Source organism: Nyctibius grandis, chromosome 8 (assembly GCF_013368605.1).
Source record: "Nyctibius grandis isolate bNycGra1 chromosome 8, bNycGra1.pri, whole genome shotgun sequence".
NCBI classification, from domain to species: Eukaryota; Metazoa; Chordata; class Aves; order Nyctibiiformes; family Nyctibiidae; genus Nyctibius; species Nyctibius grandis.
In genome coordinates, this window is record NC_090665.1 from 13,002,293 (window position 1) to 13,019,260 (window position 16,968).

General features: G+C 46.6%; 1 protein-coding gene across 4 annotated transcripts in view; it reads left to right on the plus strand.

The window, feature by feature from the left end:
• Positions 1–14,109, plus strand: part of CCDC50 (coiled-coil domain containing 50) — a 44,867-nt gene extending 30,758 nt beyond the window's left edge. For 3 of the 4 annotated variants that reach the window (XM_068406837.1, XM_068406835.1, XM_068406836.1), the window contains exons 6-11: positions 3,737–3,843; positions 4,422–4,466; positions 5,011–5,115; positions 6,072–6,145; positions 7,163–7,260; positions 8,246–14,109. In XM_068406837.1, coding sequence (XP_068262938.1) covers positions 3,737–3,843; positions 4,422–4,466; positions 5,011–5,115; positions 6,072–6,145; positions 7,163–7,260; positions 8,246–8,265 — 449 coding nt within the window. In that variant the 3' untranslated portion in view covers positions 8,266–14,109. Of the gene's footprint in view, positions 1–318; positions 1,024–3,736; positions 3,844–4,421; positions 4,467–5,010; positions 5,116–6,071; positions 6,146–7,162; positions 7,261–8,245 lie in introns of all 4 variants that reach the window. The other variant, XM_068406838.1, reaches the window with a different exon arrangement.
• Positions 14,110–16,968: the final 2,859 nt, after the last annotated feature.

Genomic DNA, 16,968 nt, shown 5'->3' on the forward strand with positions numbered 1-16,968 from the left:
TCTCCATGTTAGCTCATCCTTGTCTTAGGAGGCATTTGGACACGCTTTTGGGCTGGACCTGTGCTTTCTGCTCCAACCCCGTTGCCTTCCTTGTGGCCCTGCTGCTAGCCAGGCCGCCATTAGACTCTGTCCCCCGTTATATCCTGCAAGCGTTATATCCACGTTGTTCTTCTTTCTGATCCCGTCATGCTTTGCCTGCATTTCCAGCTTCTCCTTGCATCAAGCTCCCTCATCTGCACGCTGTGAGTCTGGGCTCGTTGAACCACCATTAACCCCTGCACCACTAACCCACTTGTTGTTTGTCCCCCCGTTGCTCAGAGCACCCCTGGGGTGACCCCAGGGAGCAGGTTTCTGAGCCTCGCAGGGCACACGGCGGTGACAGGCACATGCATCGGCAGAGAGAGCACCGAGAAGCGCTGTCGCCTTTGTCCGACGGCACCTCCAAACACAGGCATTTCACCTCGGAGGATCGTCGGAGGTCTCCTCAACCGAGCGAGGCCAGGAATGGTCATTGGCAGGAGTGGAAATCAGCCAGCCAGGGAAGGTCTAGGAGACATCCCAGCCTTGACCTGGAAAGAGAGGCTGAGCGTGGTGTCTATGACCACAGCAATAGCTGGGAGCTGTGGGAGAGGAGAGCAGCCAGCAGGGAGAAGGCCCGGAGACCTCTCAGTCTTGACCTGGAGTCAGAGCATGGGCTCGCAGACCAGGCACGGTGCAGCAGAAAGCCAACAAGGCAAGACAAAGAAAAGCACCTTCCTCTTCTTGAGGTAGAACTGGAGGCTGAGCAGGAGACCTGGCATCGGGGTGACAGACAGCTGGTGCGACCTGAAAAACACAAATCTCGTCATCAGGGCCACTCATCCCACAGGATGGTGCATGACGAGAAGCTCCGTGATGCTGAATCTAGAGATGATCATAGGAGGGGTGAGGAGAGAGACTGCAAAAGGGCAGGACACAGAAGACGTTCCCACTCTCCACGCTCTGTGACCCAGGGGAAGGTTGGAGACTGCCAGCGAGACTCAGGTAACCAAGTGATGGGGAAGGTGTACGTACGTGTGGGGATGGACCTTTGTGCACCCCATCCTGGTGTCTGAAATCTGTGGTGTTTCCTTTGAAGATGCCTATCTGCAGTATCCACCTGCAGTGTGTACACAGTGAATCCTGCCCAGGTTTCTCCCTTATTTAGTGAGATTCTTCTTATCCATCAATGTTCTTGCTGTGTTATTTCCTCACATGTTCCATAGCATCAGAGAGGATGAGTAAGAAGGTATTGTTGGAAACGGTGCCCTTGGTATCATGCATTTAAGAAAAAAAAAAAAAACACACACAAAAACCAAACAGCCAACAACCAGGTGTTGTTTTCATGATGTATTTTGGGCTGTGGTCTCCTTGAATGGGAGAAAAAAAAAAACCAACTAACAAAAACCCAAATGTAATGATTATACTTGTCTTTTGTTGATTTGGGATGCAGGGCTGTAAGTGAGGACAGTTTGCTTAAGCACTGATAAGCCAGCAATTTCCATCCACTTCTTATTGAAAGCCCTGCTGGCAACATAATCCATTCACTTCAGGCAAAGTTCAGTAGCAGCACTCGGTGTCCCACGGGGCTGTATTTCTAAGATGGGGTTCTTGTCAAATTCTGTACAAGTGTTTTTTTCTGGGAAATATGTACCTGTGTAGCTCTTATTGTTCAATAATACTTGAGGACTGGTGGGCTTTAAAGATCCAGATCCATCTTTCTGCTTTTAAAACCACACTGGGGCTGGGGTTGACCTGTCTCTTAGTGCAAGGAATTTTGAGACTTGGATCCATGTCTGTCACAGCGTGGGAAACTTGTGCTTTATGCTTTGAGCCATCTAACTGGTCTTCAGTTGGATAAGGTGGGGATGATAATATGTGTCTGTCTCTGGAGATGCTGGGAGAATTATTCATCATGCAAAAGTTTTCTTTGGGGAGGTGGAAGATGTTAATCAGGTCTTTATATATAACCATTAGGTCATGATTTGCCCTGATACAATGTGGGTCCAAGTGACTCAGTATCCCATCACAATAGAGTCAAAATAGCCAGAAGTTCACATCTTCCTGTGGGCAATGGTCTTGGTGGGATTTGTGCTCCCCTGAGTGTGGGCAGGAGTGATGATAATAAATAACATTTATTGTTGTTTTCTGAGCAAATGAAGCCTGGCACTGGTCACTATGAAGAAAGCTCAGGCTCGGGCTGGCCAGCAAACAATTCCTGGAAATCAACTTTTATCCTTCATGGAGGTAATGCTGTACAGCAGCCTGTCAGCCTTGCTGTTGTTGATTCCAGCATGATAAAAATGTGTTTGCCTTGACCTTGGAAGCACTCTGAATAATTTAACTCTGACCAAGCTGGTGCTTTTTGCCAGAGTTTCTGTGCTGGCCAGAGGTTGCAGCTCTTCACAGCTTGGATTGATGAAAGCGTTCTGGGAAAGGCCAGGTCATATGCTTAACCATAACATGCCAGAGCTGAAGTTTTTTTCTTATACTAAGATGGTTTGTAAGAGGGGTGTTAATTGCTTAAGATCATTGTTCAGTTGATTCAAACAAAACAAAAAGTAGAAAACCCCACATGCCTCTTTTAATACCTGTAGAAGAGGTGGTTTCCTATTCCATGGTTTTATTCTGGGTTGATGTACAAGGTCTCTGTCCCTCTGCAGTCTGAAGTCTTTGGGATGCTTGGTGGAGTGTGATGGTGGCTTGTTGGTAGGTGCACAGAAAGTTTTTCAAGGTCACTGGTTACTTCGTGATTTTCCCTTGGTCTTACGAGATGGAAAGGAAACTGATAGGTGGCCCGGTAAGAAGTAACAGGTATTTATAATAAATGTGTAAATGGGGTAGCTGGAGACATGAAAGTTTTGAGTGAAGCTTTCTGGGTTTGAGGTGGAAGAGAAACAGACATCTGGAGTGTTTGTATACTTCGGACAAAAAGCAGGAAGCTCATTTAGATGGCTGAACGATACAGTTCAGACTGCAGAAGGAAGGAGAAGACATTCATTGTATGTGAGTGAAGTCATTCATTTTATAACAGGGATACAGTGAGACTCCTTTGGCCTGGTGCAAATAGACTGTGGAGAAGCTCTGAAAATGCAACATTTTAAATCAGTTGGAGGTGGTTTAACTTTAAACAAACAAAACTCTGTACTTGAAGCAAGAACAGAACCTTGTATGAACTTCATAAATGTTTACTTGGCTGTTTTCTCAATGTGAATACTAAAATTCATGGGTCAGCCCAAGGAAGCAATTGTCTAAAACCTCATGTTAGCCTGTCCCAGGCACCTTTTGCAGCCTGTGCTCCTCCAGCAGTGTGTTCAGACTCTGCTGTGCTCGTAACAGATGTTGGCCTGCTCTCTGCTGCCCAGTTTTGCCAGTGTATCTGTATCAACAGACTGTGAAACATTAGGATTCCTTTGCTAGCATCGTGATGTCGGCAATGACTTCTTTGAGGGATGTGGCCTCCTTTGCCATATAGTTGCATTTGTCACATAAGACATGGTGTGTCAGATATTTCTATATGCATAGAGAAACCTCCCTCAGGTGCGTGTTGCATCTCAGCTAATGGTACTCTCAAACCAGCTGTCTGGCAGGTACGCTGTCATGGTCTCTGGTTCCCTTGAGTGGGGCTTTTGCAGGTGGCTGAGGAGATGGTGGGGATTTCCTTACCAAAGCATTTGGAAAATGGTTGAGTTGATTGTTTTCTTGCACAATTCTGTAGGCACTAGGTCGAGGGGGATGAAGCAAGCGATGTATGATACACCCCAAAGGGAACAGGAGTTGTCTGATGCAGAGATTGCTCGGAAGCTGCAGGAGGAAGAGCTCCTGGTAAGTAGAGAGGATGCATTACTCAACTCGAAAGAATTAAGGTAGCTAGCAATGACAACTTTAATTTGTAAACCTTTTATATATGATAGTGACTTTAAGACCTAAGGTCTTGCTGCTGTGCATTCTGGTAATTACCTTTGTCTCCCGTACACACACACAGGGAGTGACAGCTGGCATCCAGCCAGTAAAGCCCAATTTTCTGAAATAAACCCCCCAAAATTAAATGATCAAAGCAGAGTGATATTAAATGAACACTTCCAGGCAGGTAAAGATGTAGTCAGTGTGGTCAGCCCAGAAGTGAGAGAGGCCGGTGCCCATCTTTGAGAGAGAGGGCAGCAGGGTGGACAATGTGTTGTGGTATAGCCTGGCAGATAGACAAGGGCAAAACTCAGCTGAAAATCTGAGGTGACAGTTGTGAGGTAAGTATTGAGGTAGCTAAGTATATTTGGAGAGGATGGTAGCATATTTGTATGGGCACCTACTTGCCCTGCCCAGTAGGTTGATGGGTATGAATAATTCAGAGGTGTTACTCTCTTGTCTCTGGTTTTTTTTTCTTCCCACCTCCCCTTTTTTTCCAGGCTGATGAGGAAGATCAGAAGGCAGCTCAAGTAGCCCAGGATGAGGTGAGCAAGAAGTCAGACGTTTGCGGTATTCCTTTACTTGTGGAAGCTGCTAAACCCCACTTGTCCCCTCTGAGCCTTTAGTTGCTCATTTCCCTCCTTGTAGGGGAAACTCAGGGCTCCAGTGGGGTTTGCTCCTTGCTCGTTTTCATGTATATGGTCAGGCTGGCCAAGCAGGGAGAGTTGCGCTGCCTGTTGCAACCATGGCAGAGGAAGGAATTTTGTGGCTGTGTAAGAGCATCTCTTGGAACTGAGCCCAAAGGGAGACTATTAGAGATGCTGTGAGATGAGCCCCCGCCATTGAAGGAAAAGGGATAAAGGGCAGAAAGGCTCTGCAAACGCAGTTCTGGCAAATCAGGGATCCACTGGGCGTGCTGCATGTAGTCAGTCTTAATTCTACTCTGTCACTTGATTTCTAATCACAGATGAGTAAAATCCTGGCTTTGCACCCTTCCCATTCAGCAGCTGTCCATAGGAAAGGGTTCAAATAACTCAAACCCACAAGAGCAGTAAAACTGCCTGACACACTCTGTATTTTGCTTTCTAGGAAATTGCCCGACTCCTGATGGCTGAGGAGAAAAAGGCTTTCAAGAAGGAGAAGGAGAGAGAAAAGTCTTCCTTTGAAAGGAGGAGGCATGATCAAGATTGGAGGGTATGTCAAGCTTCAGGAGGTGCCACAAATGAAGTGCTATAATGTTATTTCAAGAGGAAGGTGAGGGTGTATGGTGAGAGCAAAAGGAATGATGCAGACTTTTGCATCCAAAGGGTCTTGTTGCCTGGTATTCAGCTGTTTCCCAAGACTTTTGGAGCCACCTCCTTGGTTGGATGCTCTTTGGCTTCAGCCTCAAGCAAGTAAGCCTTGGGCTCTGGCCTTGGAGTTTGGAGCTGGATGTCACAGCACCTTGTGGCCTCCCTCAAGCACTGTCAGCCCTCCTGGTGCAGGACCTTCCTTCTGCTGAAATCCTGACTGTAGCAATAAAAGCAGTAGTTGGTTCTGTTTGTGCACTGCAGGTATAAGGACAACGCAGCTGATCCAGTTGTCACTCTGCTTCACAATAAAATCAGCTCTATAATGAAAGTATTGAGTGTATCAAGCCTAGGTTTTTGATGAGTAATATTGCAGAGGGGCTTGTCTAGCCTCTGTGGAAGGTGATAGGAAACAGATTTCAAGAGTTTTCATGGGCTCCACTGATAAGGTGCTAAAGGGAGTGTTGTGTTAATCTTGGGGCCAGTTGGAGGTAGCTCTGATGTTTTCAGCCTCCTTAATGTGTTTGAGTGGTTGCAGGAGCACAGCTGCATGCAGCTGGTCACTCATGCTCAGCCCAGCCGTGTGCACAGTCATTACACACCGACTGTGTTCGACTCCAGCTTTGCGACGGGTCCCCCGGCGCTGTCTCATGTTTAGAGCAAAAATTGAGTTTGGCTCAGCAAGGCTGAGTTTCATTTTCTGGAAATTATTCCTGATACTGCTGTTTGCACGTGTCTGGCTGTAGTTGTGTGTATAAACTGAGCATGAAAGGACTGCATGAAGCTGTGGCAGCCTCAATGCACTGGCTGGTGTCTTGCAAGGCACGCAGATGAGCTGCTTTCCCTTCTTCTTCCCATCAGCATGATGCAAGCGAGTCCACACGCTCCAGGTCAAAAGAAGGGCCTGAAACTCAGCGACACAACAGGTCTTCAAGGTGAGCTTGAATTGGCTGGTAGAAATGGGGAAGGGCAGTCGGGAAGCTTCTCAGAAGCTGAGTCCTAGGGAGGAACTGTGGGGCGACCAGCCTGACCCACCCACAAGGGTCTTGGTAGAGAGCAGAGGTTTTAGCACTGAAGAGATGGAGGGCACAGAGCTCGTGAGGCGGATGGTGGCATGCATCACTCGCTGTGTTCGTGGCATTTGTCTCCCTGCCTGGCACTGACAGAGACTGATGAACTTGTGCAGTGGCATTTGTTAAATGGCAGAGAAACATTGAGAGGGTTAAAGAGCTTCTGGGGATGTGAAACCAAATGTCATCTCTGGGCAGGAAGGAGTAATCACGATGCATTTGCACAGCTGCTCCCTTGGGTCCTTATACCCAGTTAAGCCCTGTACACTGCTGCTGTGTTGGACACCCCCCCTGCAAGGAAGTATATTGTCCTTCGGGGTACTTCGTCCCAGAGCTGATGGGGATGTGCTGTAGCCTAGTGCTGCTTCTGAATCACTTGGTGCCCTGGCGTGATGCTCCTCATGAGGGACTGAACCCTGGAAGTGACCCCGGTGGCTTTGATTTCCAATCCAGATGAGCCTAAAAATTCTTGTTTTTTCTTTTGCAAATTCAACAAATGAGGTGTGCAGGTGGAGACTGAGAGATCTTATTAAAATGCTCTGAGGTTAAAACTGGGCAAGCATTAAACACTTTAAAATGTTGCTCTTTTGAGTGAGGTTTGCATCAAACTCCATAATGGAAATTCTTTGTTTCCTGACAACTTGAAACCATTATTAAATGAAAGCAGTCCATGAGAAGTAGTAAATGCTGTGCATGTCTCACCACAGAAACAGTAACAGGCTGTGCTCAGAGGAGCTGGTCTGCAGGTGGGAAGTCTGAGCCAGATAGAGTTTGCATCAAACTGACAGGGACAGACCAGGCAGCTGAGATGTTACTTTTACCACTCTGTTACGCCTTCAAGTTTTTTTCCCCCCAGCACTTCTTTTTCATTGTGCTTGGCAGGTCACAGCCTCTCCTCGATGACTTGGAACATGCTCGGTATTACACAAGCCAGCCCAGCCCCTTGCGCCAGATCCCCAAACCTGAGCGCTCTCCTAAAGGTAGGATCAAGCACATGGTTTCCCCAGCACTTGGGTTATTGTGGGCTGTTTTCCTCAAATAAGCAGCCCCCCAGCAGGCAGGTGATGCTAGGCAGTGTTCGAGTTGTACTTGCTGAGAACATTGCAGGCTGAGAAAGTAAAAACCTGAACTGGTTTGCCTTGAGTTTGTCAAACTGCTCTCTGCATGTCCTCTGTGATCTCTTAATGATGAATGGCTGTAAATCCAGGCAGCAAATGAAGGAGAAATAACATGAAGACAATGACATGATGGATTTTGGGTGACTCACTAGTATCAAATAATCCAATACAAGACAAAACCTCACAGTATCACCTGTCTGGCGGGCGGATGGGATGATCAGACAGAAGCTTGTCCTGAGAACAGGCTTGTTTTGTTCCTGTAGCATCTCAGCACTGCTTCGTTGGCTTGTTTCCTGAAATCACTTGGCACAAGAGCAGTGTCGTTAGGGTCGATCCCCCCCAGTTTTCTAAATCTGAATGCCAATTGTCTGAGTTATCTGTAGAGTATCTGGGGGAGGAAAGGGGCAGCCAGAGTTCAACTCAATCAATCAGATTTCTTCCAGCTCCACTGATTGTGACTTAAATGTGGACAGTTTACTTCCCATATTTTAAAGTTTGGGAAACTTGCATTCTGTCTTCATCAAACAAGCTGGAAAGTTGTTGGTGCTTTATAGAGTCTGTAAGCCCCGTGATTGTTCAGTTTTCTTTGGTGAGACACTGCAATGTGGCTGCAGTGCTGTTCGCAGCCTAGAAGAAGTGCAAACGTCTGCCTCTCTTGTGGACCTGTCCTTCCTTTTGCTTGAGTAATGTAACATATTGTTCCCATTTTGGCATTTGACTTTACCAGTACCCTGGAAGTCACACAGACATCCAAGAGGGCAGGACAAGTAAAAGATGACTGCAGGTGGTATTTTCTTCACCAGGATCTATCCTTACAGGTTTTTTTCTTTCTGTTTTTGCTTTCCAGGTTCCCGTAGGAAGCAGTAAACTGTGCTAGCCTTTGCTCTGGTACTGACTCTTCTGTAGCAAACATTACTGGAATTGCCAGGCAACTTTCTCGATTCCTTACCCAGTGGGAGGTACAGCCTCCACTCCCAGGATCGCCTCTTGAAGTGTCGTCATATTAATAAGGAACACTTGTTCATTTCAATTTCTTATTCATATGTGATCACTTAAGCAGTGCAGTATAATCTAGCCACCACTGAACTGTGTGAATCAACTAGCTGACTTAACAGCTCCCTCTTATATTCTTTTGAGGCTTTTATTTTTATTTTTAAGCTTTGGCTGGAGCTTTGACAAATAGAACAAATGGAGATGCACGTACAACAGGGAGGAAAATCCAAGATATGAGCTGGGTTATGGCAATGCAGCAGAACATCAGAAGTACAAGTCCTTTCGGTATTAGGATGACTTAGCAAAGAGAGTTAGAAGAGGAAACGTGCTTCTTGCTGTGCTGGGTAAGACAGCTGAGCCAACCTGACAGTCATACTAGCTTGCAGGAAGGAGAGAGAATCTTCATAACGTACACCAGCAAAAGCCAGAACCCGGGACTGGTGAGAAAGAAATTGCCTATAGAACAAAATTTCTTAACTGCTGTATTTCTTTCTAGGGTTTCCAGCAATCTGGGAAGAGTGAGTAACCAGGCATTTAGCTCCAGGATATAGGATAGAACAGTTAAGAGGAAATAACAATTTCAACTGAAATTAGACCTTGTGTGCATGACTTTTAAGACATGCCAGGGAGTTGATGAAGCTGTGAGTTGTGGATTGGGAAGAATCATAGAAACAGATTTAAATGCCTGAAGGGATCTCTGTGGTCACCTGCTCTGAGCTTTGGTGTGGTAGAAGCCAAGGAATTTGATTGAAGCCAAGCAGGAACTACTGTGGCTCCTAGCTCAGTTGCTGATGCACTTGAGTACAGTAACTTGTGTCTGAATATGCATAGGTCTTGGAAACACGAGACTGAAGGAGGGCCATATGGGCATTGAGCATTGAATCCATAGTCTACTCGCAACTTTGAGCTAGACGCAGAGTGCCAAACAGTCCACACAGTGTCTGTGCTCAGTGCCTCCTGTCTACACTACTCTGTCCAGAACCCCAGGCAGACTCCATCCAGGATAAAACTATTGCTGTCTAGGGCGTAGCAGGGACTGCAAGTTTAAGTTGTCTGTACAGATTTGCCCATGCAGTGATTTTCCTGGGTTATTTTTTCCTTTCGATGGCTTCTTTTCACTCCACTCTTAGAAAATCATTCTTCTCTTGCGCAAACAAGTAGCCTTTTCCCTTGGCCTCCTCTCATTTCAGTTCTTTTGTCTTGTTAATAATTTTTGCTGCCATTTTTTTCAAGTGCATTTTTAAAAACAAAGCTGAGCATCTGGACACTGGCTTGGAGTCTGTTCAGCCAGTACAGGCTAGTTATTCATTTACCAGTCCAGTTCACGGCAGCAAGCCTGGCTGTGTTGCCCCTGCAGCCCAGCTTCCTTATTGCCCGGCACTGAGTCTGTCCCACCACGCCCTTTGTCTTCTGCTGGCAGCTGCAGTTCTGCTGCTGGCTTTGCTGAGGAGGGGAGGCAGAGCCATGACTGTACTTGCTCTCGCCACCAGTCTGCCTGGGAAAGGAGCCCGGCAGCTCTGCAGAGCTTTGTGGAGAGTGCATGCTGGCGTGGAGCACTGATAGGAAATTGGAAGAGATCATGGTGCTCTGCTCTTGCACTAATGCACAATTCAAGCCCCAAGGCAGCTGTAAGGCCTTAAGCTTGACTGTTGTCCTTGGTCAGGATAGTGAGAGACAAATCACTAAGAAGACAAGGCAACTCCTTCTTCACACAAGTTGCAAGGGAATGTTTAATACCACAGCACAAGCCCATGCCTTGCCTTGACCAACAGCTCAAGAAACTTCCAACTCCTACCCCCACTGGGATGCTGGCAGCAGTTCACTACCTGTGAAGAACCAGTTAACCCCCAGTAGACATGTGCTCCAGGCATACCCTAGCCAAAAATATTGTAACATAGGACTTCGTGCATCGGCAGCATCCCCTTAGCTGCGTACCCTTGCTTCCAGACCATGAGCTTGCTCACCTGCTTGAACCGTTAAGTGACTCGCAAGCTCTGGCTTGCTGCTGCTTCTCAGGAAATATCCCAGCCAGTGGCTAGATTTTACTGTCCTTGCCTTGTTCCCTCTCTGCCCATTCAGAAGTGTTAACGTTGTTTTAAAGGATCCGGAAAAAGAACAACATAGACCGTATTTTTTTCTTTTTTGTTTGATAACTTAGGCCAATGTGGCAACCTCATCTGCAATGACTTTATTTTGTAAAAATTTATTTTTATATTTCATGTAACAGTCAAAATTTCTACTGCTGAAAATGCCATTTCTTTTCGGTGGGTTTTTCCCCTCCATTGACATTGGAGTATTTATTATTGTGACATGGATGCCTGGTGGGGTTTTATGAACTAATACTTTTTACAGACACCCCGGTCCAGGCCCTGCTGCTTGTATCATCTGGTGCACTCGTGAAAACTGGATGGGGAAATATCCTGCTAAATCAGAAAGTGTGTGTGCTTTGTACTCACTGTGCATGGGGAAAAATGGTGACCCTCTGCACAAGGCAAGGGGAAATTGCCAACTAGGAATTCAGCCCTCCCTGGGCCTCTGTAGCTGGCTGTGATGGGCTTTCTTGCACTGCAGTTGGCTGGATGTAACTTCTGTCTGACTCTAATCAGAAAAGTCATGAAGGCCCTGAGCCCGCTGACATTTGAAGAACATATTAATTTAGGAGGGATGCTTGGGAGTATCCAAGTTGTTGACTTCAGTGGGAATGAGTGGAAATGATATCAGAGAAAACTCCAGTTGATTTTATTTGAAAGCTGGGTGAAGTCTGTGGAACGCCTCAGTGCCTACTCTGTGGAGCTGTGGCATCACCTTAATGGCCTCCTTGGGCCAGCCAAGCTCATGGCACCAAGAGGCAGGAGCCCCAAGGAAGGATCCCAGGATCATCAGCTGCTTCCTTGGATGCCTTCAGGGAGTGCTGAATGCTTTATGGGCTGCTTTGCTCTATATCCTCCCTTAGTCCTTACTTTTTTATTCTTACTCCCTTAATCATCTGCTGACCCTTGTAAGTGTTCCTCCTGTTTTATTTTTTCGATAGACCTTATGAAAAGAGGGGCCTTGAGGTTTTGTTAGAAGTGGCTGACGCCTATTGAGAGAGGCAGAAATGCTAGGAATGGTAGCTGAGGAAAGCATGTAGTAAATGGGGTATAAACATCAATTGTTCATCTAATATACCTTGTGGGCCTCACGCAGTCAGCAGGTTAGAGACTTACTGAGGTGAAGGTTGCAACTAGACTTGCATGTTTAGTAACCACTTTTGAAGGGAGATTCTATGGTCCCACTGAAGTCAACAAGAGTTAAGATCATGGATGAGCAAGGAGCCAATTCATCTTGGGGCCTAGCAGACACAGTTCTGCTGAGAGTCAAGAAGATGCAGCTTGTGTAGGCGAGATGTAAAATCAGCACCTTGCATGTGTGTCCCTGGAAAGAGGCACAATGAAGTTGATCTTTTTAAAAGAAACAATCAGAGCAATATTTCCTTTCTATGACAGAAAAATGTTTAAGTAACTTTATTTTTAGCCTGTTTTTTGCCAAGTTTCAGTAGCTTTGCCTATGGTTTTCTCTGGATTTAATAGCATGTCGGAGCCCTTGCTGGGACGCCTGCCCAGGTTATTCGGGTCTTGTGTCCCTTTCTGACTCTGTGCATTAACAAGGCAACAGGCGCCACGTGGAAAACTCGTCACCGTGAAATCCTGGCACTTCCCAATCTCCATGGTAGGCACATCTCACCAGCAGCAGCTCTCGCCACCTCCTCGCCTCCGTCCGAAGCACAATAGTCTGCAGAAGAGAGGTTGGGCGAACCCGAGTGATCGTGCCTTACATGCAGGGGTACTCGATGTCTTCAGCAAGCTGATCTGAGTCACCTTGCTATGAAACACTGTCTTAATGTGGACTGTACAGCTTCCTGCAGCGAGAAACGGTTGTTGTCGTGTGGATAGATCCAACAGGTTAATCTGATCTTTTTTTTAAAGAACTTCACAGTTTTGAACTTCCTGGAGGTGGGAAAATATCAGCTGTTAGGGGATAGATGAAATCTCATCATTGCGTTTCTCCTCTTGGGGAAGAAGGACAGAAGTTGCAAATGCTGCAGTCTGCTTCACTTTGTGAAAGGGATCTTGTATGTACAGTATTTTTATATCTCTGCATTCCCACCTGTCAGGATTTGAATCAGGATTAATTACATTCTCTTACTTAGGGGGAAAAAAAGGATTTTTATTTTTACAGTGCTAGACCTTTGTGCATTTTTATTTTGTGCCAAATTACAGCCACTGTTACATTGTAGTGTTTTCATTCAGTTTATTGCTGTTGATCAATGTGTATATTATATATTTTTATTATCAAGGTTTTTATTTTAATTCATATTAACCTGTATGCAAACTAACTGTGGATTGCTAATTTATATATAAAGGGGAGCACTTGGAGACAGTGTAAGAATTCCCCTACTTAGTTTATGCTCTTGTAATCTAATGCAACCAGCCCATGAAACTCATCGCTTCTTACACAAAATGATCTCCTGGGTGTCTGTCACCCTGAGCAGATTGCTCCTGCCATTCCTCCAGGCAGCACTGACACTGCAAGGCTGTGTGAGATGCAATAGGAAACGAAGCAACAGCTCATAGCATGGACTGAAGGGTGACCGAGCTCTCTGCTGTCCTGCTTCTGGCAGTGATGCCAGGGAGGATGCTGCAGCAGGAATTCCCATCTGGGGGTGACTTTGAGGGTTACTGCCCTATATCCATGCTCAGCTGATGGACAGTTTTGGTTTTGCCCTGCTCTCTCAAGATGCTCAGTGCTTAGTTTTGCAGTTGCTTTGGGAGGTGGGTATGGGATGTAGCGCTGAGGCACAGCAGTGCCCCTTGCATGAAGTATACAACAGGCAGATTGTCTTTTTTGTGTTGTGGAGGACAGGCATAAACCTACAGAGATCCCAGTTTACTATACTCTTTAAAATACTTGCCGTAGCACACTTCTGGCCATGCAGCACTGCCATGGATGCTATGGCTGTGCTGCGCACAAGTGATGCTTAGGCTGCTACGCCCAGGACAGGCTGCAGGACACAGGGCTTGTGTTGAGAAGCTGCACTGCCCTCAGCTTCTGGGCTGGAGATATCATCAGCCCCCTCCTCCTGGTGAGCAGCACAGGGCAAGGCTTAGCTGTGCAGTTTGGGCTTTTCCAGGAGAGTCCCGGAGAGGGCAGTGGCACATACAAATGAGTATTTTCTACTTCATGGTAAGCAAGTTCCACTGTATCAGTGTTCAGTCTCAGTAGACTCCACAGTGTGTCTCCAGCTCCATCTGTGCACTGCAATGTAGTTAACTGCCTCGAAGAAATAACTGCAGTTGTCTCATTTAGCTCTTCAGGATAAACTTTCAGGCTGTTGAATCTAAATATTAGCCATGCGATGAGGTGGATTAGTCAGAAGGCTTAAATTCCTCAGAGCTGCAAGCGTACCTTGCATTGCAACAGCTAATCTTTAATATAAATTGCGCACTGACAATAATCCGTCTATGCAAGCCTAGGGTAGGTTTTTTCCTTATTTTTGACTGTTCACTCTAATTTTATCAGGTTTGGCATAGAACTTCTGAATGACATTTAGCCAAAGTATCATGTCCATGTGTGTATAGCATGTTTTGCTTCGTACTCCTGAATTCTCATTGAATGTAAAGGGAACATTGCCTTGCCCCATTTTGTTCAATAAACTGCTGTATTTTGTTACCCACCACATCTTTCTGTCCCTCTGTGTATTTTTCTGGGAACACTGAAGTGGGTTATACAAGAGCAGGAGAAAAGAGCGCTTCGTTCCACCCTTGGCTGCTGGAGCTTAGCTTCTACCAATAATTATATTCTTCCAATGTAATAGATGTAGCAAAACAACAAATTTATATTTAATTTGATTATTTTGTGGGCAGAGAGATGGAAAAAAAAGCTGTGTAATATCTTGGAAAGGATCTGGACTGTTTCATTTCCTGAGACTGTGATACTGAAAAATAAAGCAGTGTAATTACTTGTAAGGGTAGGATACTTCTTTTTCTTTGTTGTTGACATAGCTTTTTAATTTGCAAAAAGCCTGCTTGAAGCTTCCCAAGAACAGCTTCCAGCTACAGTGGTGGGATGGAAGGGAAGGAAACATGGCAAGTGCCCTGTCACTGACTGATGTCTTCAAAAGCATCAGCTGAGGGTGCAGCCACATGCAGCTCAAACATGAGCAGACACGAAGCCATTTCCATGTCACGAATTCAGTTGGTGACAGAACGTGCTAAAATAAAGGGGAGGTTACTAAATATAAACTCCAGATCTTGAGTCTAACCTGTAAATTTCTCTTAAATGTTTATTCGCTCGTCCCTCTGCTCACCAAGTGTAACCATTGCAGAGGGGAGCAGAGAGCCCTTCCACACCCCACTGTGGGGTGCATGAGGCTGTCCCTGCGTGGGAGAGGGGCTTTCCTTCCCCAGGGGCTGGGTTAGTGCAGGAGTGCTCTGACTCCAACCGAGTTTGGTTTTGGGCTTGATTAGGGGCTGTGTCACAGCACTACCGCATTGCTTTTAAATGCCTTTACATCTTCTTTACCTCCTACCAATTCCATCTCGCAGTCCCTTAGGTATTAGCAGGGGGGAGGCAGGGACCCTACCAGAAAACAGAAAATTAAAAATACTAGGACATGGCTGGCAGTGGAAGAGCCTGGTTGTAAAAACAGGGCACTCGGAAGTGCCAAGAGCTCTGCCAACTTAGTTTATTGCAGCCTCTTGTCTGAAGGGACTGGGTTGGTCTGTTTTTTTTGAAAGGCTCCTTTCATGCCAGCCTTGGCACTTGGTTAAGCGTTAGGCTGTGGTGGGAGGGGGGCCAGCTGGAGCCCTGAGTAGCATCTTTCACCTGCTGCAGGGATGTGCACACAGAGGACTGTATGTGGGAACCACAAAAGGAACATTGAAGAGCCCCTGGGGAGGTTTTTTTCTTTTTTTTTGCTGTATCAGAGGAATTGCTGATCTCTGGGTTTCCAAGTCACATGCAGCTCTCAAACTGCATGGACATGGGTGGTGATCCATTGTGCCATTGGTGATGGATCCAGGTTTCTCAGGTATTCTCCAACCGTTAGAGCTGGCAGAGACTGAAGTCAGCATTACTCAGGACCTAGCAGCCTAACTGGCCCCTTGACTGCTCCATCCTGCACTGCAAGGTAGGAGTTGCAGGTGGTAGTTGCCATCTCCCACCTGTGCACGTGTCCAGATGCTCATCTTTCACCCAGGTCCATGCTGTGTAACGGGGGGATCTTGCCCAGAAAGATGTATGTGTTGCTCATGGCTTGGGAGGGCTGAGCCCTGCTTAGAGGCTGCCTGGGGAAGGAACTGTAGGGCTGGGGGTGCTCACACACAGCATGTAAACGGCTTTTTGTGTCCGGCTGTACAGCCAGGGCTGAAGTGAGCTGTTGTGTGTTGGCTCACACTTTGCATTGGGAGCAGATGCTGGTGGGGAAACATGATTCTCTTAATGTGGAACTGATGCTCCTCTTGTTCACGAGGCAAACCATGGCTGCAGAGTGACCCAAAGCCTAAACAAGCCGGGGTAGCTGAGATACAGATAACTTGCTGTACTACACATGGTATGTACATACCATTCTCAGTTTGTTTCCTGGAGGCCCAGTGGGTTACAGTTTGCCTGGACGTGGAGAGGATCCCTCTGTCATGTGAGACCCTGGGTTGTGCCTGAGAATATTCCTTCTCAATCTCAATATTGAGCAAAACCAGGCCCTGCCTCCCAGTCCTTTGTGCCATCCTGCTAGCAAACAAGTGACAGCTCCTGGCACCAGTCAGTTATCTCAGGTCAGAGGTACACATGTCCATCACCATGATTTGTTCTTTTAGAGACAGGGATCCTTGAACATCACCCCGAGCCCATCAGTTTTATCCTGCTTCACCCTGGCCAGACTTTCTGACACAGTTAATGGTAAAACAGATTTAGTAAATGAGACCTAGGATCAGACTGCAAACCAAGTTTAAAACAAGTACAGAACCGGAGTCTAGCAGCTGGGTGTTTGTTGAATGTCCATGCTTCTCTGACCCCAGAGAGCCCAAGACAAGCACCCAAGCAGCTTTCCCCTGGCACTGCTTTTGCCTTAGTGATAGCTGCCCTGTCCTGCCCTTTCCCGCAGACACAACTATCCCTTTACTGGTGCTGAGGCTCCAGGACCACCACATGATTTCTATTTATGTATAGACAGTGTAATGTCACGTCACAGGACAATTTTTTTCCTGGCTATTTTAGATTTGGATGCTGTTTCATTTCTATTAGAACATGGTTGACATATGCAGTGCCTAGTTATTAGCCAGAGGAACACGTGCATGTCTCACTAACAGGGTTTATGGCCAGGTGAGCAGTGCAGAAGCACACCAGCATCCCTTTCCCTGGGCTGAGCATGGAGCTGGGACAGGCACTTACCCAAAGTGTGCTCCATGCCATGGCCTTCCTCCCTGCTTCATCCTCCCCAGGTACAGGCAGTGTCCGGAGGGCGATGGCACGGCCATGCATGTGGGTGTTGCCAGAGGGTACTTGGGGAGCGTGAGCTTTATCCCAGCAAGGTTGGAAAAG